Genomic DNA, 27,939 nt, shown 5'->3' on the forward strand with positions numbered 1-27,939 from the left:
GAGGGCCCCAGAACCCTCTGTTGGCGCCGCTCCCTCCTGACCGCCCTGGAGACCCCATGTTGCAGTCTGGCCCCCCAGAAGCCCGGCCAATGCCTGCCTGCCTGGGCCATCTGACCACAAAACACAGACTCCTAACTCCACCTCGGAAATCCAGCCAAGCTCAAGCGGCCACCCCGCCAAAAGCTGATGGGAGCCCCTGGCAACGCTCGAATTAAATGGCCAGAGCAGCCAAGGGCTCCGCCCGGCCCCCACACCAGGGCGTCCCTGGGGCAGAGAGGCCCACCTCCAGCCCCTGTTCACGAGGAGCCTCTCCCCGACTCCCCTTCCTGAGCCCCAAAATGCCCCTGTGCCTCTAACACCGAGACCCCCACACCCCAGCTCTCCCCAGTTGCAGTGGAAGTGGGGAGGGGATGAGGACTCACCCGAGGAGACGGTGACCTGGGTCCCCTGGCCCCAGGAACCAAAGTCAGCACAACGCCACGGGCCCCGTTAGGTGGTGTGCAAAAACCCGAGCCCCCTCCCAGTGACCTGGTCGCACAAAGCCCTGGCCCTCGGTCTCTGTGGCTCAATTACAGAGCCCACTCTGCCCAGCCCGCGCTCCACCGGCAGAGACTCATCTCCTCAGGACCGACAGACAAACGGCCTCAGAAACAGCCTCCCCGCGGCTCCCACAAAACCAAGGAATCTCTGGAAATTTCTTTCTCAGCCCAGAACTGAGGGCAGAGAGCTGTCTTACCTGAGACAGTGACCAGGGTGCCCTGGCCCCAGTATTCAAACTGGGGGTCACATTGTGACAACTGTGTCAAGACCCCAGGCAAATGCTGGTGGCCGGCTGAGCTCTTGGGACCACCTCATATGACACCTAGCGGGGCCTACAGGGCTGGGGACCTCGGGCTCCCAGAGGCCAAGTGTGGCTGAGACCAGCAGAGAAGGCCCTGGCTGCAGAGCCCAGGAAGGGAGGGCGCCTGGACTCTCCTTGCTGGTGTGAGCCTGGGGCCCCCAGGCCCTCTTCCTAAGACTCCAGGCCCTCTAGAGCCAAGACCCATACACCCTAATTTCCCCCCTAAAACGCAGCAAAAATCCTCGGAGAGACCGAGGAGAGAGGCTTGAGAAGACTCACCTGAGGAGACGGTGACCTGGGTCCCCTGGCCCCAGTAGTCATACTCATCACAGCGCCACGGGCCCCGTTAGGTGCTGTGCAAAAACCCGAGCTGCCTGCCCAGCAACCTGGCCGCACAAAGCCCTGGCCCCCGGTCTCTGTGGCTCAGACACGGGCCCACTCTGCCCAGCCCGCGCTCCACTGGAGAGACGCCATCTCCCAGGACCAACAGCCATAGGGCCTCAGAAGCAGCCCCTGGGGCCCCCGCAAAGACCCAGGAATCTCTGGAAATGTCCTTCCCAGCCCAGGACCGAGGGCAGAGAGCTGTCTTACCTGAGGAGACAGTGACCAGGGTCCCCTGGCCCCATGCGTCCAAAGCATTGCACAGGGACATAGTCCCGGCTCTCCCCCAGACATAAACCTGCGTGGGCCCCTTGGATGGGCCAGACCTCACTGTCCATGGCCACACAGATCCCAGGGCGATGAGGGAGGAAGGAAAGGATGTACTTACCTGAGGAGACAGTGACCAGGGTGCCCTGGCCCCAAACTTCGAGATACCTGTAGCCACACTGGTCTGCCTGCCTGGCCCCCAGTGCACAAACCCCCAGCTGGGCCCTGGCTGGGCTCTGCCCACAACTTCTCCTTCCCAGCCGGCACCTGTCCCCCAGGCTTCCCTCAGCCCAGCTCTCACGAGCTCGCTCACCACCAGGAGCTCTGTGAGCCCCGAGGGACTGCCCCTAACGGGGCCAGAAGCCTGCCTGTCCCCTGGGGCCGCAGCCTCATCCAGGCCTCGGGCAGGCAGGCTCGGGGAGCTGCCCAGGGACCTGGCCGGACGCCCACGCAGAGCAGCCGCAGGGAAGGCTCACCTGAGGACACAGTGGCCAGGTGCCCTGGCCCCAGTGATCGAGGTTCCAGCAGCATGGCCTCTGCCCCGCTGCTTCTCCTGTCCCCCCACCTCCTGCCAGCCCCTGACCTCCTGTCCCAAGTCTGGGACAGCAGACTGCTTGGCTCAGCCCACTCCAGTCCCACAGTCCCCCAGGCTGGAGACTGGACGCTGGGCTCACCTGAGGACACGGTGCCCAGGTGCCCAGGTGCCCCAGCAATGGGGGAAGCACAGGTGCAGGGAGCTGGGGCCCGGGAGCCCCCGGAACCAGAAGCCTGCTCTCTGCTTGAGGAGAGGCCCCGCTGGCTCCCTCCTACATCATTCCTGGCCAAGGATTCGGACGTCCTGACACCTGACTTGCTTTGGTCCCCCGAGACCACGCTTTCCCTGCCGCCCTGCTGCTCCAAGGCTTGGCGCCACTCACCCCACAGCCCTGATCCCAGCTGGGCTCCCCACGACCTGGGGCCCAGGCTGCTGCACTGGCCCCTTCCCCCAGCCCCGGGGACCTAGTCCCTTGCCTGGGATGTGACCCATCTCTTGTCCACCGGAAACCTGACCCCCTTGTGCACCTGGCCGTGAGCCCTTGGGGCGGGGACCTGGCTGCCCTGGGGCGGCTCTGGCCAGAAGTTTTTGTAGAGTTGTCAGTCACTGTGGCTCCAGTTAGCACTGCGGTTCCCAGCTCAGCCAAAACCCCAAGGGCTGGCAGGTGGGCCACAGAGCCCAGGGGAGACCTCTCCCTGCCCGCCCTCACAGGCATTCCTGGGCCAGCTACAAGTCATCTGCTAACAATCCTCAAAGCGTTGAAGGCTGCCTGCACGGCTGCCTTTTTCTTTCAGAAATAGGAGCAAATTCCAGACTGTGCCTCCCGGCTGTCTGGAGGCCACCTGCACTGGCGTCGTGTCCCCCGCAGGGCAGCGGGCAGGGGCCCAGGCCAGTGCTGACCCCAGGGGGGGCGGGCTCTGCCCCGGCCTGGCCCCCGTGGGGTCTGTCCGGGACTCTCTTTGGTCGCAGCTGTGGTGCCGGCAGCAGCCCCTTGTTACTTCTCCTTGTTCACAGTCCTCCAGGGAAGTCGGGCTCCCAGGGGCTGAGGGTGCACCGAGTGTCCACCGAGTGTCGGGCCACTGTGTGCCCACAGTCCCAGGTCCCTGCCCTGTCCCTGGGCTGCAGGTCCTTTGGGAAGGATCTCAGCTTTTGATGCCCTGGGCTGGGGGGCGGTTACGAGGGGGGAGCATGGTGGTCTAAGGGAGCCCTGCCCAGACCCGCCCAGACCTTGGGGGTCCCGGGGGAGGGGAAGTGTGTGTGTGTGTGTGTGTGTGTGTGTGTGTGTGATTCCAGCTGAGGCTGAGATCTAGAGGCTGGGGCCTAGGCCTGGAGGAGAATGGTAGGTGGTCTGATGTGACTAGATGTAAAGGGGGCTGTGTGCCCAGCAAAGAGGCTGAGGAAGGGCGGCTTCTGTCTGGGGCAGGCCGGAGGACAGATTCAGGCTGGCCTGGGGCATCAGAGGCGGAAGCCTGGGTGCTGGGAGAGGGTTGTGAGCCTGCAGGTACAGGGAGGCTCCCACAGGGGAGTGGGCAGGAAGGGGGAATGGGGGGCAGAGGGCTGGAAGAGCGGTGGTGACTGCGAGGCAGCTGCCTCAGGATTTGGGACAGCTCCGGCCTGGGTCTAGGAGAGGCGGGGAGATGCCAGACGCAGCAGCCTCAGGCAGGCCGGCGGGCGTGCTGGGAGGCCCCCAGATACACCAGGACCACGGGCAATGGGTGGACACGTCTGGGTCCGGGGTGGTGAGAGGAGACCCCAGCGTTGAGCTATGAGGGCTGCACTGTGGACTGAGTGCCCAGAAGAGCCCACGGAGGAGGCCATTGGGGGAGAAGAGGAGAGGTGAGATGGGGAGGGGTGGAGAAGGAGCAGGGGTCTGTTGCTCTGAAGCAGCGACTGTGGCCTGAGAGCTGGCGAGACCTGGGGTGGGACCACTGGGGTATGGCCTCCTGAGCCTGCCCTCGCCTCGTGGGCTGAGGTCCTGCTCCCTGGGGGAGTGCGGTTCCTCTGCCTGACCCTCTGGGGCTGTGTGGGCAGCTCACAGTTTGTAGGCAGGGCTCCCTCAAGGCAGCCCCCTCCCGCTGTCTCAGCATCCCACGGCCCAGTTCTGGGATCTCGCTCCTGCCTCCACCCACCACAGCACATGCCAGGGGAAGGGCATGCATGTTACTGGTGTGTGCCCAGTGAGTGCCGGCGTGGCATCTGGATCTGTGTATGGGGTGGCCAGAACTGGGCCCCGCGGCCATGTGGAGTTGGTCTCCCGGCTTTTGCTGTGGTCTCACAGCCCCCACCCCCCACCGCCTCTGGAGCAGGTGACCGGGAAGGTGTCTCTTGGCTTGGCTTCCCTGAGCAGAGCTTGGATTTGAGCTGAGGACTGAGCTTCTAAAGGCAGGGAGGGAGGGTGCCCTGGCCACTCAGCTGCCTTGTGAGAGTCGGCACACACCGTGCAGCTGCTGCTGAAAATAGCCAGTGAGCTGCGACTGAGCAGCCAGAGGGAAAGGCCCTCAGGTCTGCCACGGTGGGAGGCGGGTGGCAGCAGCATTCACTCTGCTCCTTGAACTCCTGGGTCACAACGTCCAGGAGATGGACGAGTCAGAGGTGACGCCCAACATCTGCCTGGGGGTCAGAGGCCTTGACGAAGGGCAGGGGCTGCTAGTGGGCCTGGGGGCTCCACGGCCCTCCAACCTGCAGTGCCACCACGACTTGGCAAGTGAATCCCACTCCAGGGTCCCGTTGCCCCAGAGCTGGGGCAGTGGTAGACCAGATGGCCAGAACACAGGTGTGCTTCAGCAAGTAGTGAGAACCATCCTCGTGTTCTAGGGGAGAGCGCTTTGTGCCCGAGACTCGGCTTCTGCTGGCCTCCACCGACGGGGACCTGGTCTCTGGGCACTTGACTCCAGAAGGAAGGTCCTTGTGGGCACAAACGCAAGAGGAAAAAGCGCGTCTTGTTTCAGGGCAGAAGCAATGCAAGGTCACGTGGCTGCTTCAGTCGTGGAGCAGCGGCTGTGAGAGGTTACCGAAGGGGAGAGGAGCGGGGTGCCCACCCTTCATACCCAGTGGCATGAGCAAAAATGGGAAAGCCAGAAAGGAAGATGACAGCACACAAGCAAATTTTTAAAAAGTGGCACCAACTCACACTATACATTTCAAAAGACAACGGTCGAAAAAAGAACAAAAGATCCTGGTGCCTGCCCCCCCGCCCTCTGCAGGGGTGGAGCGGGTGTAAGCTCTCGGGAGTCTCCTAAGTGCCCCACGTCCCCGGAGAAGGACACTGACTGGGGTGTTGTCAGGGCCCGTGCGAAGGAGAACCTCCAGCTCCAGGCGACAGAAGGTCTGATCTTCAACGGGGCCACCAAGGCCGGCTGGCCTCCCCGCGGGGTGAGGAGGTGGGGCGGGGATTTGCTCAGGGACGAGGTTATGGGGCAGGGAGTGGTGGCTGCATCTCTGGGGATGTCTTGGCCATTCCTTCATGATGGCAGAGTAGCTGCTGTGGCCGGAAGCAGAAAGGAGGGGCAGGAGCAAACGCAATCTCACTGTAGTCTGGCTCTTCATGGAAGAAGGGAAGCGCCTGCTGATTCCACGTCTCCACGTCCAGAACGATGCTGTGTCCATCTCAGGCCTCCCCTGGCTGTGCTGTCCCTCGGCCCCGGGAGCACCTTCCTCTCGGAGACCGAGGGAGGCTGAGCTGCTGTACGAGCACCTCATTTTAGACTGGCTGCTCCTGGGCAGTGCTGCAGGGACGGGGGTGAGCAGCCTCAGTGGGGTTTTCAGTGATGGAAGCAGGAACTCTTGGGGTTCAGATCCTGAGGGAGGCATCCCCTTGACAGTGGGACATGCCTGTCCCCTTGTTACCCAGTCCAGACTCGTTCTGCTCGCTGCGCAACAGGCCAATAAATCAAGAGGCGAGGTGTTGGGGCAAGGAAGAGCGACTTTATGTGGAAAGCTGGCAGAGCGAGAAGATGGGCGACTCATGTCCCAGAGAACCATCTTCCTTGAGTCAGAATTCAGGCTCCTTTTATACTAAAAAAGGGAGGGGCTGTGGTTGGTTGTTGCAAATTTCTTGGTGTCTGAACCCTTTGTTCTTGCAGCTGTCCACGTGGGTCAGGTCACGGTGTCCCTGCAAACCTCCAACAGAACAAATGTTACTTTCTCTTCTTCAGCTTGCTGTCTTTATATGAATGGAAAGGGTTATACTCTTAGAAGTCAGAGCCTTGAGAATGGGCTGTCTGGTCTACTTCAGGCTCCAGGCAATATTCTTTCACAAGAGGTGCAGAACCAGCCTGACTGAGCACAGGAAGCAGAGCAGAGGGTGAGAGCCAAAACAGCAGATCTAATGTGGGGCCCATCTTGTTCTTCCTCACGACACCTTCAGGATAATGACCTGGATGTTCAACAGAACCTCAGTGATCAGGAGACCATGACATCTCCTTCACCCCTCCTTTGCCCTAGGGTTACAGTAAATCAGGCCAAGGTCAATGCTTGGTTGACAGTCCCCAGGGAGGGGAGCCACAGCCGTAGGCGGGGCAAGAGCGCTGGGCATTCACCCACGTCATACAGGACAGGGAGAGGCACCGGACAGACGGCCCCATCATTGCTGCACACATACATTTGCACACATTTATTTACACACATTTATTTGTGCACATTTATTTGCACAATTTATTTTCACTCATTTGTTTGTATCACCAAGCCCTCTGCATTTTGAGGCAGCTTGCTAGCTTTTCTCCATGTCATGAGTTTCCAGCCTGTGGTGAAAGGGAAGGCAGAAGCACCAAGTGCCCTCAGAGTCCTTGGAAGGCTCCCGGTGACCACTGTCCTGTCTGGCCACCCACACAGCGCTGGACTTCGTAGATGTTCCATGGGTGAAGCCTTGGGATGGACAGAAGCGGGAAATACGGTTCCCCCAGCTTCCAGAACGTGAAGAACCCCCCTCTGAAGACTTGACATGCGCTGGCCTTCCCATCCAGACGCGCTGCCCCACAGTCCTTGGCCCACTGCAATGAGCCCCCTGTGGTGAATCGCTTTTCTGCTGGCGGTGCTGTGTCTGCTCCCAGCCACGCCAGCTCCCAGCAGCCCCTGCAGTAGGTGGACCCCACCCACCCGCCTTGGAGCAGGGAAGGATCGGGGCTCCCTAGGTGAGTCTGCTCCACGTTGATGTCAGTGTTACGTTGAAAAGCCACTTAAATGCTCTGAGCATCAAATTCCCTCATCTGTAAAAATGTGGGTAACAGCATCTTGCTTGCCACAGTCTCGCAGAATTAAGAGATAAAGGAAGTGAAGGACCTGGTGCGAAAGGCACTTGGCACCTGCTAACAGCCTTCCTTCCCCAAGGGGACAGGAGGCCGATCTAAGAGAGGCGTCTGCCGGGGACACAGAGCTTCACATTGTATCGCAGAGGAAGCGGCTGGATCTCCTGGCATTCCTCGAGTCAGGTCTGCCAGCGCTTCTCGTGTGATGTGTGATGCGTGAAGCTCTCACGTGCTGGGAGAGTTGGCTGTTGTTTTGTGATCCAGTCTGAAAGGCTGTTCCTTTTAGCAGGCATGTAAAGACTGCTCACACTTATTGGTAAGACAGGTGGATATATTTGGCATCAATCCTGGTTTACAGTTTTATGCCGCATTTTCCTATTTTTTAAACTTGCAGAAGCAGGTTTTCATTTCAAGGTGTCTTTCTTTGCTGCTGTGTGTGCAGTGGTCGCCTTTACCACGAGGGTGTCCCTGACATCCTCTGTGCTGCCTCTTCACCCACACGCATGGCCCTCTCCGAAACACGCGTGAAGCAGGTGGGGCCCCCCTCTTCCCCTGTCCTCCTTCCCTCCCACTGTAGACTCTGGCCTCTGGAGTCAAGTTCTTCGTGTTTGCTGTGCGGTCTCGCTCCTGAGCTCCCAGTCCTTGGCTTGGCCTTACTGACGTCCTCGGACACCCAGCTGCTAGCAGGAGGCAGCAGTTCACAGTGCTCTGACTCCCACGTTTGCTGCCCTCCTCCCAGCTTTGGGCAGTTATGAAGCTTCTGCTCTGTAGGGAGTTAAGTGCGCTGAACATCCACGGCTGCCCTTTGGCCCCAGCCTCCCTGGCACGTTGGCCCCGCCTCCCTGGCACGTTGGCCCCGCCTCCCTGGCAGTAGGCCCCAGCCTCCCTGGAACCTTGGCCCCGCCTCCCTCGCACATTGGCCCCGCCTCCCTGGAACCTTGGCCCCGCCTCCCTGGCAGTAGGCCCCAGCCTCCCTGGAACCTTGGCCCCGCCTCCCTGGCACGTTGGTAGCTGAAGCTTTCCACTAGCAGGTGCACCATGCTGGGCGTTATGGAAACATATTTCCTGTATTCTTGCTTGTTCAAACTGTTTTCGGTAGCCTTTATGACTTTTTATAAAACACTTTGTTTTTCTAAAAAATTTATTATTATTATTTTTTATTGAAGTACAGTCAGTTACAGTGTGTCAATTTCTGGTGTACAGCACAACGTCCCAGTCACACATATACATGCATACATACATACATATATTCTTTTTCATTAAAGGTTATTACAAGATATTCAATATAGTTCCCTGCGCTCTACAGAAGATACTTGTTTTTTAAATCTATTTTTGTATATAGTGGCTAACATTTGCAAATCTCAAACTCCCAAATTTATCCCCTCCCAACCCTGGTAACCATAAGATTGATAATGTCTGTGAGTCTGTTTCTGCTTTGTAGATGAGTTCACAGTGTTCTCTTTTTTTCTTTTTTTTTAAGATTTCACATATGAGCCATCTCATATGGTATTTTTCTTTCTCTTTCTGGCTTACTTCACTTAGAATGACATTCTCTAGGAGCATCCATGTTGCTGCAAATGGCATTATTTTATTCTTTTTTATGGCTGAGTAGTATTCCATTGTCTATATACACCATGGACATTTAGGTGGCTTCCATGTCTTAGCTGTTGTAAACAGTGCTGCTATGAACATTGGGGTGCATGTATCTTTTCAAATTAGTTCCCTCTGGATATGTGCCCAGGAGTGGGATCGCTGGATCACAGGGTAAGTCTGTTTTAAGATTTTTGAGGAATCTCCATAGTGTTTTCCATAATGGCTGCACCAAACTACATTCTCACAGCAGTAAAACACTTTGTTTTTATTGAGATATAATTGACTTTACAATATTATGTAAAGTTTAAGGAGCACACTTGTTGATTTGGTACATTTATTTTTATTTATTTATTTGTATGTTTTTGTGGAGGGAGGTAACTAGGTTTACTTATTTTAATGGAGGTACAGGGTATTGAATCCAGGATCTTCTGCATGTTAAGCACATGCTCTACCACTGAGCTACACCCTCCCCTAGTCTGGTGCATTTATATGTTGCAGAATGATGACCACCGTGGTTTTAGCTGACACGTCTATCACCTCACATAATCATCATTGCTTTTTTTTTATGATGGGAACAATTAAGACCTAGCATAACTCAAGTCTATAATACACACATCACTGTTGCCTATAATCTCTGTGCTGTGTCTGAGATTTCCAGAATTTAAGGTACAGGTGTGTACCTTAAATAGCATCTCCCCATTTTGCCCACCTCCCAACCACCTTTCTATTCTGTTTCTGCAAATTCAGATTTTTAGATTCCATGCATTTGTGAGATGACCCCACATCTGTTTTTCTCTGCCTGACTCATCTCAGTTGGCATAGTGCCTTCAGGGTCCACCCGTGTTGTCACCAATGGCAGGATTTCTTCCTTTCTCATGGCTGAGTAATATTCCACTGCATATAGATACCACGCATTCTGCATTCATTCACCCGCCGATGGACACTTAGTTTGCATCCCCTGGTCCAGTGGCCTTTATTCTCGGAGGACAGACTGGTGCATGGCAGCTCCCAGGGGCCTCATGTCTTCCCTGGAAGGTCCTGTGGGCACTGGTCACTGTCCACTGGTGTTAAGTGTAGCTGGTAAGAAGTCAAAGGCCAGCCTGACTTCCACCTTGTTGATGACTTGTACTTTTGAATGCTGCCTAAATTAATTCTTCCCAAAATCAGCTACCAAAAGTAATGGACGAGAAAAAATATTTTAAAGTGGAATTCAAAAACTCCATCTTGAAATAAGGCAATACTCTCCATGAATCTGTCGTCAAACCCAAGTTTGTGTGCCCCACGCACAGTGAGTCCAGACAAACTGAAATGTCGGAGTCTGCAGCAGAGGAAGGGTTACTGCAGGGCCGAGTGAGGAGGACGGGTGCCTTTGGAAAGTCCAAACTCCCCGATGGGCTTCAGCGGAGAGTTTTATGGGAAGATGGAGGGCTGGCCTGCAGGGTGTGTGCCCTTCCCCTGACCGGGTGCTGGGGGTGCCAGGGTGGTCTTCCAGGGGTCTCACTCATCAGGCTTCTGGTTCCAGCCAGCCTGGGGTCCAGAGCTGGTGCTCGGTGCGAAGTTACCATCCTCCACCTTGGGCGGTGGGGCTGAGTTCCTGCAGAAGAGCTCAAAGGCACAGCGTCCTGTGTCTCCCCTGAGGAGAGACCGGGGCCCTGCTCAGTTGCTGCTCTGCTGTTCCTTGACTCCTCCTTCATTTCTGCATCCCCTCACTTCCCTGGCTAGGAACTCAGGGAAGGTCTAGGAGTCTGAAGCCTTTTTCCTGCAATTGAGAAGCGGGGGACATGGAAAGGCTTTTGTACCCAGAGGCCCCACAGGGTCCTGCTTGGTTTAAATCCTCTGTTTCCTTTGATACCCTCAGTCTTAGTGGTAACAGGTGTCGGACAAAAAAGGGAATAAAGTTTTGGAGAGAGAGATTAGTCACAAGCTTGGCAGAGGAACTCAGTTTAGGGGGAGTGGGTGTGAAACCACACCCTGCAACTTGCACACTCAAGTCCCTTAGGGGGAAACAAGGTGATTAACAGAGACCCCAGGTTTGCTTTGCCGAACACCTCAGGTCTGGAAACAACATGTGGACAGATCAGCCCCTTCCTCACAGCACCCTGAGGGACTAGAATGATTGATGATGAACTTTGGACGTCAGAGGCTGAAAATCCGCTGTGTGCAACACACAGAACTCCCCCAGACTGCACACACGGCCCATGCAGGGCACGAGCAGCCGTATCTGTGCACAGAACTCTTGAAACGTACCTTAACTTTTCACCAATCGATTCCCAGCACAACCCCCTCCCCCGGCCCTGCTCCTACTTCTGAGCATTGTCCCCCGTCTCCTTTCTTGGCTGCCCGGCAATAAAGCCTTTCTCTCTGCAGAAGACAGCTGCCTGGGTACTTGGTTTTTCAAGGGGTGCACTTGGTCAGTTGTATCCACATCCTGACAGGGAACACGGGAGCCAGAGAAAATCCACCCAGAACATGACACCCGGGACCCACTGTTCCAGATCATCTGTCACTTCCTCCCGTGTGGCCTCTGCCCAGTGTCAGCTGCTTTTGGCCCATTTATTTCTTTACTGAAATAAAGTTGCTGCACAGGATTCTGTTAGTTTTGTTGGAGCAGGCAGACAGCTAGATGTGAGCAGAGAAGGGGGACACAGACCAAACGGCAGGAACTGGGTGGAAAGGAGGGGCACAGGCCAAACGCAGGGAAGCACACATCACGTGGGCAGCAGGGGTCCCTGGGCAGAGAAGGAAAAGCAGGAACCTCTGGGCTGATAAGGGATCATGCTTTCTGGGGTGACAAGTGGCCTGGAGAAGAACAAAGAAAGGTGAGAAAGGCAGGAATCTCCAGTGTCTGAATGTGACCTTTTGCTCACTATGTCCCCATTTCAATAAAATCAGCCTTGCGGATCAGAAGTAGCCATCAAGCACAGACGCCGTGACACTTCTGCTCCAGACTAAGTGGGGACAAAAATCCCTCCTCCCTTTGGGAAGGGGGAGTTGGGATGATGAGCAGGGAGTACGACCCCAAACCCTTCCCTCCCCAGTGAATATTCCGCCCATTCATTTTTACACCCCGCGTAGCTAACTTGCCAAAGGAACTCAGGGCAGCCGCTCCCCTGAGCCTGCCCGCTCTGGCCTGGAGAATGTACCATCCCCCCTTTAATCAATCCTCACTTTACTCTTTTAACCCCTGTGTCTTGTCTCTGAACTCTTTCTGGGACGGGACAAGGGCCTGGAACTCCGGCTGCGCCCACTGGCAGCATCTTCAGCTGTGTTGCACGGTGAACTGACATTTGCACACATTATGGAATGATTCCCACACCAAGTCTGGACGCCGGGGACTTCCTTGTCTCCCAGGGACTTTGACCCCACGTGACCCCGCGTGTTACTGAACCAAACTCGGGTCTGCGCGTCCGCGTGCAGTAAAGGCAATCTGCTGATGCCGGTGGCGGTGGAGGAAAGGCAGGCGCCTGGCTAGGAGAGCGGGCCGCTCGTGCTCCAAGCCCGAACTCCCCGAGGGCCTTCAGGGAAGGGGTGTTGAAGGCCTTGGGGGCAGGGGGTGCTGCGGCGCGTCTGACCCGCTGGTGCACGGTTCTCGGGTTGGTTGGCATCCAGGTGAAGCTTCGGGCATCGCCAGCCTTGTGGTTCCAGCTGGTCTGGGGGCTCCGAGCTAGCGGTGGGCAGTTCGGCCAGGCCGCCCTCCGCCTCCTCCTGGCAGCGGCCGGTCTCTTCTACACGCCCTTGCGCTTGGGAGCTGTGCTTTCCTTTGTGAATCCAGTTGCTTCGTTATCGTTATCGTGATCTTCTCAACCCGTGCAGGCGACGCTCTCCTCATCCTTCGCTAGTGTGTTTCTGGTGGGTGTTCACCTGCGGTGCATCTGCTGCTGGTTTTTCTTGATCAGTTCTGCTCTGGTTCAGGCTTATGACTCACTGTTTCACGAACAAAACCCTCGGGACTTGCTGTTTGTAGGCGATTCCTTGGGACGGGAGGAGGGCAGCCTCGGGAGCGTTGTGACCCCGAAGGCTTTTGGATTCGCCCCGCCGCAAAGACAGAGTGCGTCCAGCGGCAGTGCGGTGCGTCTGCGTCCCTACCTGGCCCCGTGCCGCCTGCGTCTCTGAACCGCCTCAACACGGAAGGGCTTCCCGAGCGACTGCCTTCATTCTGGCTCCCGGCTGGTCCTGGCAAACAAGGGCTAAACTCCAGAACTCCAAGGAGACATCCTCCTTTTCAGACAGCGTGTTTCCTGCAGTGCTGCTGCTGGGCCTCGCCGTTGCCCCTGCGGCGTCCGTCACTTCCTCCCGCTCAGCCTGCCGTCACCTGCCGCTGGCTTATTTGCGCATTTACTTACTGTTGAAGCAGCGCTGACAGATGGCGCGCGGAAGCTGTGCTGCACAAGAATTCGACATTTACGCACATTAAGAAATGATCACCGCGGTAGACGCAGAGCCATCCGCCCTGGGGCAAAGTGGCTGCAACGTGCCTGCCCGGGCTCCTCGTGCTGCGCTTCACATCCCCGTGGCCTACTCGTCGTGCGGCTGGAGGTGTGTCCCTAATTCCCCTTCACCTGTCCGGCCCCTCCCCACCTCTGGCGACCTCCTGTTTGTTCTCTGTATCGGAGTCTGTTTCTGTTTTATTTCGTTTGTTCATTTTTGTTTTCTTTTTTTTCAGATTCCACGTATGAGTGAGACCGTGTGGTGCCGGTCTCTCTCTGCCTGACTCGCTTCGCTCAGCGTAACGCCCAGGGCCATCCGTGCGTCACAGCAGGTGAGCGTTCCTGCTCTGTGGCTGACGAGTATTCCATTTGCGTACACGCCACGCCGTCTCTATCCAGCCATCTTGTTGGACGCTTGCGTTGCTTCCCTGTCTTGGCTGTTGTAAGTAGTGCTGCTGTGAACACGGGGTGCGTGCATGTTTTCACAGTAATGTTTTTGTTTTCTTCGGGTGAATACCCGGGAATGGGGGGGCTGGGTCACGTGGCAGCTCTGTGTTCAGTATTTTGAGGAACCTCCATACTGTTTTCCACAGCGGCTGCACCAATCTGCATTCCCACCAGCAGTGCACGAGGGCTCCCCTTTCTCCACGTCCTCGCCAACACGTCCTTGTGGTCTTTTTCATAACAGCTGTTCTTTCTAAAAAATTAATTGTCTTTAATTGAGGTGTAGTCAGTTTACAGTGTCGTGCCAATTATTTCTGGTGCCGGCATCGTGCTTCAGTCACACGTACACGTACGTACGTGCATTGCTTGTCATATTCTTTTTCAGTACAAGTTACTAGAAGATACTAAAAGCTCCCTGAGCTCTACAGAATAAACTTGCTTATCTGTTTTATGCCTAGTAGTCAGGATCTGCAAATCTCGAACTCCCAGTCTATCCCTCCCCACCCCCTCCCCCGGTAACCATGACTGTGTGTTCCACGCCTGCGAGGCGGTTTCTCCTTTGTAAATAAGCTCGTCTGCGGCATTTTTGAAGACCCCACCTGCGAGTGATGTCAGGTGGTGCTTTTCTCCCTGTCCGGCTGACTCGGCCGTTCTGGCAGGGCTGGGGTGATACTGGCCCCTTCATACACGTTTTGGATTCTGGGGCTTAGGTCAGGTTTTCCAGTTCCATAACACAGCGCAAGTTCCCATTAAAAAGGTCTACACTTTGCTTCTGCACAGATTCTGGGAAGATCGGGGAAACTGCTGTGTGGGGAGGTGTGCCTGAACGCAGGACGTTTCTGCCTCCGCATCGGAGGCTCCCTTCCGCCCTTCCCCGCTCATCGCTCGTCGCTGGGTGGGGCGGTCTGCATCCCATGGCTGCTGGCTGTGTGGCCCTCGGGTGGCTGGCCTGGGCAGCCCGCTGCCGTGAGCCTCCCGCAGCACTTCTGTGCGCTGTTCCCCGAGCCCAGCCCAGGACGCCCCGCTGCGTCTTCAGGCTCAGCTGCGATGGCCTGGGGACAGCACTGGTCCCCTGGCTCTGTCTGCACCACCGTCAAGGGCCCTTGTCAGACTCCCCCAACACCTGAGCCTCTCTCCCCCTCCGCCTGGCTTTGCCCTGGCGCCCCCCCCCCCCGCCTTCCTGCTGGTGAGCTGAGCCGAGAACGGGCTCAGCCCGACAGGGCCTCCGCGCAGCGGGGCCGGTGCTCCCCCGCTTCCGGGAGCCGCATGCGCTGCGGTGCGGCTTTTAAGTGTTACTTTAAATGGCTGTCTCTTTTGTGTCGGAGTCTTTCCTCTTTTGTCTTGGTTGGATATTTGTCTTTGTTCAAATAATTAATTTTGATTTTCAGTAGACTATGCAATCACGTTGAGTATGTGTGTGTATATACGCACGTGTTCATGTGTATTCAGTATGCACAATATACGCTATTGAAGATAAATTGTTTTTCTTATAATAAATAGATAAATATGTACATATATAGTTTATTCAGTAAGGAAGGACTCAAGGAGAGAATCCCGACTTTGTGCACGTGCGGAATCTGTTTGAACGCTAGTTGCTAGTTTTGGGGACATAAAATTCTTGGGCCGTGTTTTCTTTAGCAGGGTTTTGCAGGCATTGGTAAACTCAGTTTTTGTAGGAATCAGGCTAGATCGTCCCCTCGTGCACGGGTGTCTGCTTTGTTTCTCTTGAAGTCAAGTATCTCTAACAAAACATGTTTATTTATGACTGCTCTGGCCATTTTTTCTGGGAACTTTAAGAACTTTCCAGAACTTTGCTTTAAGTGTCTCAGAACACTGGTTCTGGACTCTTGGCTGCCTCCCCCTGCCAGTGGCAGGTGATGTGACCAGTGCCACCGTCCTGGGCAGATCTTTTCTGGGAAGGGGGGGAGTGGTGTGGGGAGGGTGGGCAGGACACGCGATGGCCTTAGAGGGACTGTGGGACTCCATCTGAGAACGCGGGGGCCGCCGGAGGGCTCCCGGCAGGGATTTGGGAGGCCCGCTGTGCAGCCTTGAGGAGCGGAGACCAGGGGCGGCGTGGGGCTGACAGGTAGGTGAGGGGCCCCACTTAGGCTTTTTGCAGGGGGCTGTGTAGGGCCATGGAGCTTTGGACAGATTGGACACGGGGGAGAGCAAAGGAACTTCAAGGACAGCATGAAGGCGTGTGCCCCGAGTGTCTGTGAGCATGGAGGGCTTCCTGAGGCAGGCTGAAGGGTGCCCGGCAGCGTGGCGTGAAGAGGTGTGCTCTGGCCTGGCGTCAGTGCACAGGCGGGTGGGTGTGTGGCTCAGCCCACTGGGCCGGGGCTAGACCCTTCTCTGGGGACTCATCAGCCTGTAAATGGCATTTGAACCAGAGGACCAGATGAGCTGGTCTAGGGACGCCTGCAGGAGGGAAGAGGGCACGTGCTGTGCTAGGTCAGCACAGCTGGTCAGCAGCGGGGACGAGAGAGGGAGCAGAGGAGGATGGAGGATGCCTGCTGCTACCAAGTCCAAGCTCGTTCTGCTCGCCACACGACAGGCCAATAATCCAGAGACAAGGTGCTGGGGCAAAAAGTAACAACTTTATTCAGAGAAGATGGCACATAGAGAGGATGGGGGACTCATGTCCCAGAGAACCATCTTCCCCAAGTCAGAATCCAGGCTCTTTTTATACTAAAAAAGGGGGGGGGGTGTGGTTGGTTGTTGCAAACTTCTTGGTTTCAGAACCCTTTGTTCTTGCAGCTGTCCACGTGGGTCAGGTCCTGGTGTGCCTGCAAACCTCCAACAAGACAAACGTTGCTCTCTGTTCTGCAGTTTTTGTCTATGTGAATGGGAAAGTGTTCTACCCTTAGAGGTCAGAGCCTTGAGAGCGGGCTGTCCTGTCTATTTCAGGCTCTGGCAGCATTCCTTTACAAAAGGCGCAGAACCAGCCTGACCGAGCACAGGGTACAGAGCAGAGGGTGAGACCCGAAGGAACAGATGCAACGTGGGGCCAGGCTTGCTCCTCCCTGTTACACGGCCAGGGAGGAGGGGACAGGAGCGCAGACGGCCTGGGGGGAGGGCAGGCCTGGGCCTGAGGCTCGCGTCGTAGAGTCTTCTGCCGGGACCACGACTTGCTTGGATTCCAGCTTGGATCTCACAGGCTCAAATGGCTGCTTTAAGCCCATTTGCTCTGAGACACTCTCAGGTCTAACTCAGGAGGATGCCCGATGCATGTTCAGACGCAGGGAGCCCGCAGGGAGCCCACAGGAAGCGCTTGTGAACCAAAGGGCCTCGCGGAGGGGCAGGCGCCACCGGCGCCAGCCTCGGTCACAGAGTGCGCGCTTGGAGAGCTGGGAACCGCGCCTGCAGCCCCAAGGACTGCGTGAGCCCAGGGCTGTGCGCTCAGACGCTTTGGCCTGGAGGCTCGAGGTCTGCACAGTGGATGCCGCCGGCATCGGCGTGGCCAGGCTGGGCGCCAGTCGAGGGTCGGGTGGCCCTGAGGCTGACGGCTGCCTGCCTTCAGGGCAGAGGCGCAGGGCGTCCCCCAGCTGCTGGGAATACTGAGGGTGAGACGTGAGCACGGGACAGAGGCGTGACTGTTACTGCTATTGAATGTCTGTACTGGCCCTGCTGTGTTTACGCCCCCACTGGAAAAGTCTTGCTTTTATGTATCTGAAGAACATACCATAACACAGCCTGAGAAGTGTAAATAAAGCTCTAGAGTGTTAAAAAAATGTTACAGTAAACTGGCAGGTCCGAGAGCGAGAGAGACATTATAGACACACCGTTGGATTTGTTTGTTTGTTTGTTCTGCAGGGGGAGGCAATTTAGGGTTATTTACTTCTTCAAGCAGAGGTGCTGGGGACTGAACCCAGGACCTCGTGCACGCTGAGCACACACTCCACCACTGAGCTGTACCCTCTGTCTTGTTAGATTTGTAAATACATACCATTTGTTTAATTAGTCCTGCTGTTACTTACTGCTAATTGGCACTATTTCTGCTGTTTCAATTAAGTGATAACATTCATTGAACAAAAAAGAAACTCATACCACAAAATCTGTAAGTTGAAATAGACACTGCTCTTTTCGTGTTATGGTAACAGCGGGTGCGTGCGCCCACGTACTGCCCCTTGCACAGCACGCCGCCACCTCTGTCTGGTGTGGCTGGGGCCCCCCAGGGCCCCGCGCACGTGCAAGCGGGTTGGCCGGCGAGCAGGTGGGAGGGCTCTTTTCTATTATTTCTGTTTCTATTTTCTGTCTTTTCTATTATTCTGGCGAATTAGAAGAGGACATGAGTCAGGTGGGCAGACAGGGCTGCCTGGGACCAGGGAGTCTGGACAGGACGCAGTGGGGAAGGTTGTCGGACGCCCCTCCGTGGGACTCAGTCAGGCTGGATGTGGCGGAAGCCCTTCGATCTGGTGGACCTCCCATGTGACAGCAGAGGAGCCGCAAACACCAGCGGTGACTGAAGTCCCATCTGTCTGCTGCCTTTAGTTGGTGGGCAGAGAGGCTGCTCACCTCCAGCTGTTAGAGCAGGCAGACAGCTGGGTATGAGCAGGGAAAGGGGGACGCGGGCCAGTTGGCAGGAACTGGGCAGGAAGGAGGGGCACAGGCCAAACGCAGGGAAGCACACATCACGTGGGCAGCAGGGGTCCCTGGGCAGAGAAGGAAAAGCAGGAACCTCTGGGCTGATAAGGGGTCATGCTTTCTGGGGTGACAAGTGGCCTGGAGAAGAACAAAGAAAGGTGAGAAAGGCAGGAATCTCCAGTGTCTGAAGGTGACCTTTGCTCTTTATGCCCTCATTTCAATAAAATCAGCCTTGCGGATCAGAAGTCCCCATCACGCACCGCCACCGTGACACTTCCGATCCAGACTAAGAAAGGAAATAAAAATCCCTCCTGCCCACGGGAAGGGGGAGCTGGGATGATGATCCGGGAACACGACCCTAAACCTGCCCTCCCCAGTGAATATTCCGCCCGTTCACTTCTACACCCTGTGTAACCAACTTGCCAAAGAAACAAGGCAGCTGCTCACCTGAGCTGCCCGCGCTCCCCATGAGACAGTCCTGTCCCTCCCTCAGTAAGTCCCCACTTTACTTCTTAACCCCCGGCTCTCATGTCTGAATTCTTTCTGTGACGGGACAAGAACCTGGACACCACTGTGTCTGCATCCTAGGATGGGCAGACAGCGAACCGCCTTCCGGAAGCCCGATGGCTTGCCGGCCGCCGTCTCTTCTCACTGTCCAGGCAAGGGTCATGTGGCTGCCCTGGGCTGCAGAGGACTGTGTCGGGAAGGATGGGGGCAGGGGCAATGGAGCACCAGGGTGTCTGCCCCAGAGAGTGATGGAGTGGGAGCTGCACACCTTGGTGTGTGGCTACCAGTCAGAGTGATGCCTGGGTCACAGTCCCCTGAGTGGGCCAGGCCGGGGGGTGAAGGATTGCATTGCCCTTGTTGGGCGAGGAGACACCAGGACTGGCCACAGGGAGGGGAGGGGCGTGGAGGGGACACAAGTAGGTGGAGAGGGCGGAGGTGCAGTGGGGAGGGTCGTAGGTGCAGTAGGGAGGTAGCTGGAAAGAGGAGAGAGGGCGGGCGTTGGGCGGACACTGCAAACTGTGACTCTGGAGGCAGAGCGGTGGGCGCTGGGGAGTCCAGAGGCGGGCCTGGGACAGGCGGCTGTGGGGAGAGGAGGACGGCCCGCATAATGGCAGGGACGGGGCTGCACATGGGGCGGGGGGCAGACAGGGACTGGAGAGGGAGGGCGATGGGGGTGTGTGAGTGTGCGTGCGTGCGTGTGCCTGAGCGTGTGAGTGTGCATGTCACTCTGAGGCTGGGGCTTCCATGGAGGGGAGGGAAGGGGGGCCCTGCACCCTGGCTCCTCGGAGTGGGGTCACTGCAGGGACCTCGGGAGGTCAGCGCTCAGCTCCAGGCAGACGGCTGTGTGGTCAGGGAGGGGGCTTTTGAGGCCTTGCGGTGGGGTGTGAGGGGCCGGGCTTTCTGAGGGGGGGGCCCCCGGGTGGCTAGGGAGGGTGGGGGAAGGCGCCCTCAGCAGCCTCCTTCCCAGCAACTTGCTGTCTGAGCAGTGCGCTAGTCCAGGCGCTTCCAGGGCTCTCTGGGGTCCCCTTCATGTGCACCAGTGGCTCAGGGTTGCCTGGGCATCTGAATCTGCGTCTCCGTGAGATTCTGGGGGGCCCTTGTGCATAAAGGTTGATGGAGATGGTCTTGCTGCCAAAGCGCAGCCTCCGCGCTCCACTCACGAATCGAGACTTGAGGACAGAGGTTTTGATGAAGCAGAAGGGGCAGCTGTACTCCTTCTCCCGGCAAAGGAGGTCATGGCGGGCTGATGCTTCCGGGCTGCGAGCCTGCTGGGGAGAGGGGGCGGGGTTTTATAGTAAAAGTTCAAGGGGCAGCTGGTTTCCATAGAGACCCTGTTACCGAGTCCAAACGCGCTCTGCTCACTGCACGACAGGCCAATAAACCGGGAGACGAGGTGCTGGGGCAAGGAGTAGCGACTTCATTCGGGAAGATGGCGGAGCGAGAGGATGGCAGGCTAATGTGTTGGAGAGCCATCCTGCTCCAGTCAGAATTCAGGCTCCTTTTATACTAAAAAGGGAAGGGGGTGTGGTTGGGTGTTGCAAACTTCTTTGTTCTTGCAGCTGTCCACGGGGGTCAAGTCACGGTTCCCCCATAAAACCTCTAACAGAACAAGAGTTATTTTTTATTCTGCAACTTGTTATCTTTATATAAGCACGAAAGTTAATATCCTTGAGAACCGGCTCTCCTGTGTATTTCAGGCTGAAGGCAACATTGTTCTACAAAAGGCGCAGAGCTGGCAAGACCAAGCCTAGAAAACAGGGCACAGGGTTAAAGCCAAAGGAACAGATCTAATGTGGAGTCAGATTTGTTCTCTTCTGTTACAACCCCGCTCAGGTAGCAGCTTGTGGCAAAGTTGTCCTGGTTTTGCAGATGCAGGGCCGCCTTCCCTCTGCTGGGTGTGAAGTCCTCCTCCAGCTTTGGGACTCTCTTAATATTCTTGTACCTGGAACGAGGGTGCTTAGGAAGGGGCTCCAGGGAAAAGTGCTCCAGAGAAAAACGTGTGCCATTTATAGTCAGGTTGATAGATGCCTCTGGCATTTTGGGCTGAAGCCTGGGACCTCTCCCTGCAGAGTCTGCCCAGGCTGGGACAACAGAACCCAAAGAAACCCCGCGGGGCTATAAACAATGCAGACATGTGCAGTGGGGTGAGTTACGAGCCATAAGGTGCACAGGACACCTGACAGCTTCTCCGAGGTGTCGGTAGGGGTTGGGCCCGAGTCCTGCCTCCTCTCCAGCCCAAGGCTGCTCAGCAAAACATGCTTTAAATTGCTGCACAGTTAAGCAGTTACAAATGCCAAGTGGTCACTGATGACAATAGGATCCTGCTCGGTTACAATCTGAGGGACCCGGAGCCGGGTGGGAGGGCCTTTGGTGCCCCCCTGCCATCCCAGTCCTCCCTCGGACCCTTTCCCCCGCCCAGGGGCAGGGGCGCTGGCTTGTTCACGTCCAAGGAGCCACGGCCCTGCTGGGGGCTCTCCTGGCCAAGCATGGTCTCCAGGGCCTGGTGGGGGCCCGGCCCAGTGGATGTGCTCGTCTGCACCAGGTCCCTGCGCATGCCGCACCCTCTCTGTGGCCCTCTCAGCTGGGACTCCTGGTGGCCCAGCCCTGCCTCTGGCTCCGTGGGCAGTCCTCCTGGGGCCTGAAGCCTCTGGCTTCTCCAGCTGAGTCCCTGTGTCCCCCATGCCTGTGGAGGCAGAACCCTGGGGTGTCCTTGCTCACCCCCCAGTCCTGTCACCAAGCCCTAGTTGCTCCTTGTCTCCAACTGTAGCTAAAAGTGCCACCTCCTCCAGGAAGTCACCCTGACTGACACCAGACCAGATTGGGCAGGGAGACCCACCCTCCGTGTCGTGCCCTGTGCCTCCCTTCACGGACTCAAGCTACACTTGTGAGCAAGTCCACCGACAGCAGTGTGGCCAGTGTCCAGCTGCGGCCACAGCCCTGCCCTGCTCAGATGCCCTGGGTGATAAATGGATGAAGGACTGAGTGAAGAATGAAGGAAAACAAATCACAGGAAGGCTGCGCAGGGCCATCCAGGCTGTACGTTAAAACTCACTGACAACCTCCCAGGCCTGTGTGTGTTGGGGGTGGGGCAGGGCAGGAAGGGGAGTCAGGAAGCGGCTCTGCGGTGAGAGGCCCGGGCTGGCCTGGAGCCTGTCTGCTTCCTGTGTGTGGGGTGGCTGGGTGGGTGGGGGGGCGTCTCCCAGCAGGGAGCAGGCTGCCTGGGGCTGGGCTGTCCTCAGGCTGTGGCCCCACCGGTGACCAGCGCTGGCCTGTGTGTGCCCGGCTCTTGGGCTTCACCTCTTCAAGGAGGGAGCTCGGTGAGTGCCGCCCTGAGCCCCCGCCCCAAGTCGGGGCTCCAGACCCTCCTGGAGAAGGCTTGGAGGTGACAGGTGGGCAGGTGCAGGTTGGTGGCCCCTTCTGTGATGCAGAGCCCACCCTGCCCTGCCCCACGGGGGCCTCAGGCTTCTGGGGTCCTGCTGTGGGCTGGGGTAGCCCCGCTGTCTGCCGTGGGCAAGTCCACCGAGCTGAGACAGAGGCTCCCGCGAGGGGAGGGCAGTGGGTTGAGCTGCAGGTGGGAGCAGGGTGAAGGCTCTCCAGGGTGGTCTTCCTGGGCCCTCCTCAGCTAGGAGCCCTGTGCCTGGTGGTCTGACAACTGACCACCACCTTCTGTGCTGGCTGCCTGGCAGGGCTTTCAGCAAAGGGGCCTGACACCTGGTTGGGTCCCGGCCCACAGCGGTGTCTCTCCCGCTGAGCTGGCACCCCAGCCTGCCCCGGGCGAGGGGCAGAGCATGGGAGGTCTGGGTCCTGGTGGACGCATGGGGCCAGCCCAGCCTAGGCCTTCTGAGTGTGTCTGTGTCCTGGACAATGCACGAGGGGCCAGTGGTGTTAGGAAGGGACACTCCAGCTTGGGACACTCGAGATAGCACTGGCCAGGGGTCTGGGAGCCACAGCGGGGCTGTGGGGACAGGGCCCAGCCCCCACTGACCAGCCCAGCTCCCTAGTCTCACCAGGAAATGGGGCACCGAGGGGCATCTGTAGGGGTCACCCAAGGGTCTGAGGACAGTGCCTGGCTGGAGAGCCACTCTCTGCCCTCTAGCCGGGGCCTGGACCCCCGGAGACCTGGGGGCGGGTTTAAGCCACAGCCTTTCTTACGGTGTAGGTGCCACCAGTTCCACTGTGACCCGGGGCTGCTCAGAATGCCCGGTCACACTGCTGGCCTGGGGGCCTCCGTGCTGAGGAGTGGGCTGCTGGGTGAGGGTTTCCTGGTGGCAGGACAGGGCCAGCAGCTTGCCCTTTGAGTCTGAGCCTGCCTGGGCTCTAGGCTCCAGGCAGGTCTCCCGAGTGTCCCCAGGCAACTGAACCCCAGCCCCAGGGTGGACCACGCCTCCGCAGGCCGGCACAGAATCCGTCAGGGCACCTGGGGCGGAAAGCTGCTGGGGGGGGGCAGCCCACCTCCTGGCCCAGGACCCTTGTGTCCCCCGAGAATGTGGGGTTGGGGTGTGGGGCCGTCTGCTGGCCGGGACCTCAGATCCAGTCGGGCTCCCTGGTAGAGGCCACTTGGGCTGGCGGTTTCTGGCGCTGGGTGTGTCACTGTGGTACCAGCTACTACCGTACCACCATGACACAGACAGGATCAGAAACCTCCTGGCCTGTTGGGGTTCAGCAACCCGTTGGTCTTGCCTGGAGGAGGGCGGGGGCTCCCTGTGCGGTACTCCTTGGGTGCTTTCAGCTTGGTCCAGGGTCAGGATGAGCCGCATGGGGGGTGGGCTATGAGGCAGAGGTCCCTGTGCCCAGCCTGCACTGTGGCCATAGAAAATGTCCCCTTCAGGGGCAAAGCTTGGCTGTCCTGGGCCCTAGTGGCAGTCTGAGCCCAGGTCTGGTGGCCTGGCGTCCTGCTGGGCCGGCTCTCGGAGCTCCCTCTGGCTCCAGGCCTCCTCTGCATGTGGGGTCCGTCCTGGATGCCAAGGGCCTGCTGCCCAGCTGGTCAGTCACTATGCCACTGTGGGAGGGAGTCCCACTGGACAGAGAGGCAGAGGGCTCACACAGGGGCTTCTGGGTCCAGTTGCTCGTAGCATGAGAGTGTCTCCCCTCCAGCACGCTCCTCTGAGCCAGGGGTGGGCCTGGGGCAGCGGGGTTGGGGGCATCCTGAGCTGAAATCCCCTGGACCCTGCAGCTGCCCTCGCCACTCCCTGCACCTGGCCACTCTGTCCACACCTGCCCTGCTAGGTGCTGGGTGATGGGAGATTGGAGTTGAGAGAGAGGACAACACCCGGGGTTGGTGGGGAGGTGGGCTGGTTTCACGGAGCTCTGGCAGGGTCAGCTTGGTGGACGGGTTCAGGCCCTGAGCAGCACCCCACTCCAGCCTCTGCCCCTGGAGGTGAGGTGCCAGCTGGTATTTGCTATGTAACCAGCCACAGTGGTACCCCAACCCGTAGTCTCACTGTGATGAATCCTCCTGCTAAATCCTCTGTGACTTCCTCTTCCCACGGAGGGGATCCTGGAGGTCCGAGGGGAGGAAGAGGAGGCCAGGACTAGGGCCTGGGGCCGGACACACAGCCCACAGCTGCTCACCCTATCCCGGCCAGGGCCACAGCCCCCTTACTGGCCTGCCCTACCTGCAGGCTCAGGGTGGGGGCAGGGTGTCTCTGGGGGTGGCTCCTGTGGCCTGGTGCAGGTAGGGTTCTGTGCTGCCTCCCAGGGCTCCCAGCCTCCCCTTCACTGGCTGGGTGGGCCTGGCCTGTGCCTCAGTTTCCCTGCTGTGGAGGGGTGCCGATGGAGCCCCTATGGGGGGGCTGATGGGAGGAAGAGGGGTGTACTTGTGACAGGTCTGTGGAGTCCAGCCTGGGGCTCTGCACTCATGGTCCCCTGGGATGTGGGTGGCCACTGGACCTGGGCTCCATCTGCCCTGACAGCTGGGCCACCCACTGAGCTGAATCCCTTGGGTGCTGGACCTTGGCTCTGTGCTGTCCCACAAGTGCTGGCCCCAGGACTGTGGCCCCTCAGGCTTTGCCTGTGGGGGCCCAGGTTGCACCCTCGTTTCATCTGACCCTGACCCCAGCACTGCCCCTCAGACCATGATGGACACTGCGTGTCCACAACAGCCTGTGTGACTCAGCCCTGCAGTTCCCCTCCAGAGCTCAGGCCTCCTGCTTGAGCAGGCCTATCCCTCCAGAGCCAGAGGCCAGAGGCCAGAGGTCAGCGGCCTCGAGGACCCCAGACCCAAAGGGGTGAGCTGCCAGGTCTGAGGTCAGAGACCGAGGCCCGGAGGGTGTGGTTGATGATGGGGGCAGTGCCCAGCTCGCCCTGTGGGCAGCATCGCCATGGGTGCTGAAGTCATATGGCCCCTGACTGACAGCCCGTGACAATAGCAGGGCCTGGGTCCCGGAGGCTGGGTCAGTGGGAGGACCTTCCCCGGGACAGGGAGGGTCCAGGCATCTGCAGAGGAGCTGGAGCTGCCTTGGGGCCGGGCATGTGCCCAGTAGCTGGGGTTGGCACTGGGGTCTGCAGTCTGCAGGCCCCTGGGGTGGGCTGGGAGGGATGAGGTAGTGATCAGGGTGCTTGAGTGGCTCATGATGGGCCCCGGGAGGGAGCTGGGCTGGCAGGCGCTTAGGCAGGCTGGATGTGGGGGACCGCCAGAGCCTGCAGAGGATGGGCCGGACCCTAAGTAGCCCAGCAGAGGGTCGGGCAGGGGTGCCCCTGGGCGACATCCTTCACCAGGGACCTGGCGGGTCGGGAGGCCAGCCCAGCCCCAGCGCCCTGGCAGGGCTGAGACGGGGTGGGTGGATGGCCATGCTGTTGCTCTTGGAAGGAGACGAGGGTGGGCCGGGCCTTGCTCCGGAGGCTGCTCACTCTGGGAAGGCTTCTAGCACAGGGCAGCTCCGGCCATGCCCTCGGGAGAGCCAGCACAACCCTGCTCCTCGACTGGCACTGGGCTGGGAGATGCTCCCACCCTCCATGAACCCTGCCCACTTCCCTCAGCGAGCGAGCTCCTATGCAGCCGAATACAGGCCCAGCTCCAGTGTCCAGGCCTGTGCGCTTGTCCGGCTTCCAGGCAGACGGGGAGGGTGTCTGGGGCCTGCCCTTGGGAGCTTGACCTCTGCTGGCTTGCCTGGTGTGGGCTCCATCCTTCCTGATTCCTTTGGGTGGGGGTGTCGAGAGCCAGGGTGGTTTCTGCCCTCTTGCTGGGCTCTGGGTGTGTGGCTGTGGGGGGTCGGGTGGTCACCTGAGAGCCCTGTGAAGCCCTCAGCTACTGTGCCTGGACACAAGCTTGTGGGCCAAGCCAGCAGGAGCAGCCCTGGAGGCCAAAGGTCTGGGCTCTGTGGCCCTGAGGCCTGGCCTCCTGACCAGCAGGTTTTTGCTGCCGGGCCTGTCACTGTGGTCATAGTCGCTATAGTAACACAGTAGGAGAGACCTTGGCAAAAAGCCCTGTTTCTGGCCGAGTCCTTCCCTGCTGGAGGCCCAGGTGCAGGCGTCCAGTGGGGCTGTCTGCACAGGTGCCCAGCACCTGCCCTGCAAGTGTGGTCGGGACTGGTCCCACCGTCTCCCCAGGGAGGGCGGGCGTGCCCCCCGCTGAAGGGGTGGGCACAGGGAAACGGGAGGGCCCAAGTCCTCTCAGGGGTCCAGGGGGACCGGGCTGAGGGGCTGCCCTGGGGGGCTGGCCCGTCTCCTGTGGGGGTCTCACACAGGCTGGGGGGTCCGTGCCTGGATCTGACTGAGGACAGGCGGAGGCGGGTGTCTGGGGGCAACCACTTCTGGAGGTCTCCTTATGTGCCAGTGCACACGTGCAGTGAGGGTCCTGGGTGGGCCCCCTGGCGAGGACGGCTGGGCTCTGCGGGACAGTCCAGTGAGGCCAGCGCCAGGATGTGGACACATGGGTCCTCCCTTCCTCTCGGAAGAGCGTTTCCCAAACCAAATACCATCAGCGGCCCCTGGAGGTGACAGACTCTCCCATATTGTACCTGCAGGGCAGGGCCCCCAACCAGTATGATAGCACATGGGGGGTGGGGGTGCTGTTCGATGGGTGGTGTGGCCGGGAGGTCCAGTCTCCGCAAAGCGGGGGCAGTGCCAGCTCACCGGTCCAGCCTTTCCTGTGTGACGCCCCTGCCCAGAGATGGAGGCTCACAGGGTCCTTGCAGAGTGGGGTCTCTGTGCCTCCAGCCACGGCCCCCAGGTGCCCCAGGGAGGGAGTGTCCCAGGCCACTGGCCGGATGCCGGTGGACAGGGGCCTTGGGACCCTCCTGGTGTTGGGGAGGTCAACAGGGGTGAGCCCCGTGGAGCGAGTCTGGCTGAGATGTGGGCGGCTTTATGGTCTGATGGGCTTGGACAGGAGTGATGTTGGTGACTGGCCTGCCCGGCATGTTGGGGGGTGGTGTGCTGGGGGTGCCTCCCTGGTCTCGCTGCCCCAGGTGGTCTGGGTGCCGATCTGCACCCCTGTGGTGACCGTCCTACCCAGGGTTACATGGCGTCACTCAAAATCCTAGGGGCAGAGCCGTGTCTCTGACTCCCAGGGGTGGGGTTTTTGCTGGGCGCTGTGATGCTGTGGTCATAACACCCATAGCCTGAGCAGTAGTAATACCACAGTGACACAGGGCCACGCCCTAACCCCCTCTGCCGGGCGGGAGACCTGGGATGTACAGGCTGACCAGTGATGGACACAGAGCCCTGGGAGGCTGCGGGTCGTGCTCGGGGCTGCAGATGTCCTGCTGGGAGCACCTGGGAGGCCTCTCTTGGCAGGGGCACGGGGACCATGCCCGGCCGTGTGCCGAGGCCCAGAGGCAAGGCCAAGCCCAGTGACCTGGTGTCTGTGCCCATTTTGGAGGCTCGTCCCACGATGACGGCCTCCTGGGTTGACAAATTGCCCCCAAACTGTGTATGGGTCGCCTGGGGGCCTTCTGTCCTCCAGGGGCCTGCTGGTGCCCCATCCAGGGAGGCCAGGAGCAGGCAGGGGTCTATCCTGCTGCCACCCTGGGCTTCCAGGTCCGAGCTGCACTTTCCACCCCGGGACGCAGCCCTGCGCAGCCTCAGCAGGACGTGGCGCCTGCGCAGCCGAGGGGTCCGGCTGCCTCTCCTCCCCGGCCCCACAGCCCCACTGCTCCCACTCTGGGGTGGCTTCCTGAG

At 58.8% G+C, this 27,939-nt stretch overlaps 2 protein-coding genes and 2 gene segments (V, D, J or C); all 4 read right to left on the bottom strand.

Annotated features, from left to right (window-relative positions):
* LOC102541206 (immunoglobulin alpha-2 heavy chain-like) overlaps positions 1 to 27,939 on the bottom strand; it is a 206,450-nt gene that overhangs the window by 128,779 nt on the left and 49,732 nt on the right.
* The window catches only part of LOC116279899 (immunoglobulin gamma-1 heavy chain-like), a 165,011-nt gene that overhangs the window by 99,441 nt on the left and 37,631 nt on the right, over positions 1 to 27,939 (bottom strand). Inside the window, exon 3 of the mRNA XM_072963909.1 lies at positions 1,433 to 1,503. Within this exon, the coding sequence (XP_072820010.1) occupies positions 1,433 to 1,503 (71 nt within the window). The remainder of the gene's footprint in view (positions 1 to 1,432; positions 1,504 to 27,939) is intronic.
* LOC102538064 (immunoglobulin gamma-1 heavy chain) overlaps positions 1 to 27,939 on the bottom strand; it is a 235,425-nt gene that overhangs the window by 59,138 nt on the left and 148,348 nt on the right. The window contains exon 3 of the mRNA XM_072963908.1: positions 1,071 to 1,194. Within this exon, the coding sequence (XP_072820009.1) occupies positions 1,071 to 1,194 (124 nt within the window). The remainder of the gene's footprint in view (positions 1 to 1,070; positions 1,195 to 27,939) is intronic.
* LOC102531859 (Ig mu chain C region membrane-bound form-like) overlaps positions 1 to 27,939 on the bottom strand; it is a 115,383-nt gene that overhangs the window by 11,182 nt on the left and 76,262 nt on the right. Inside the window, 1 exon segment of the C gene segment in view lies at positions 1,611 to 1,677. Coding sequence covers positions 1,611 to 1,677 — 67 coding nt within the window.

Source organism: Vicugna pacos, chromosome 6 (assembly GCF_048564905.1).
Source record: "Vicugna pacos chromosome 6, VicPac4, whole genome shotgun sequence".
Lineage (NCBI taxonomy): Eukaryota > Metazoa > Chordata > Mammalia > Artiodactyla > Camelidae > Vicugna > Vicugna pacos.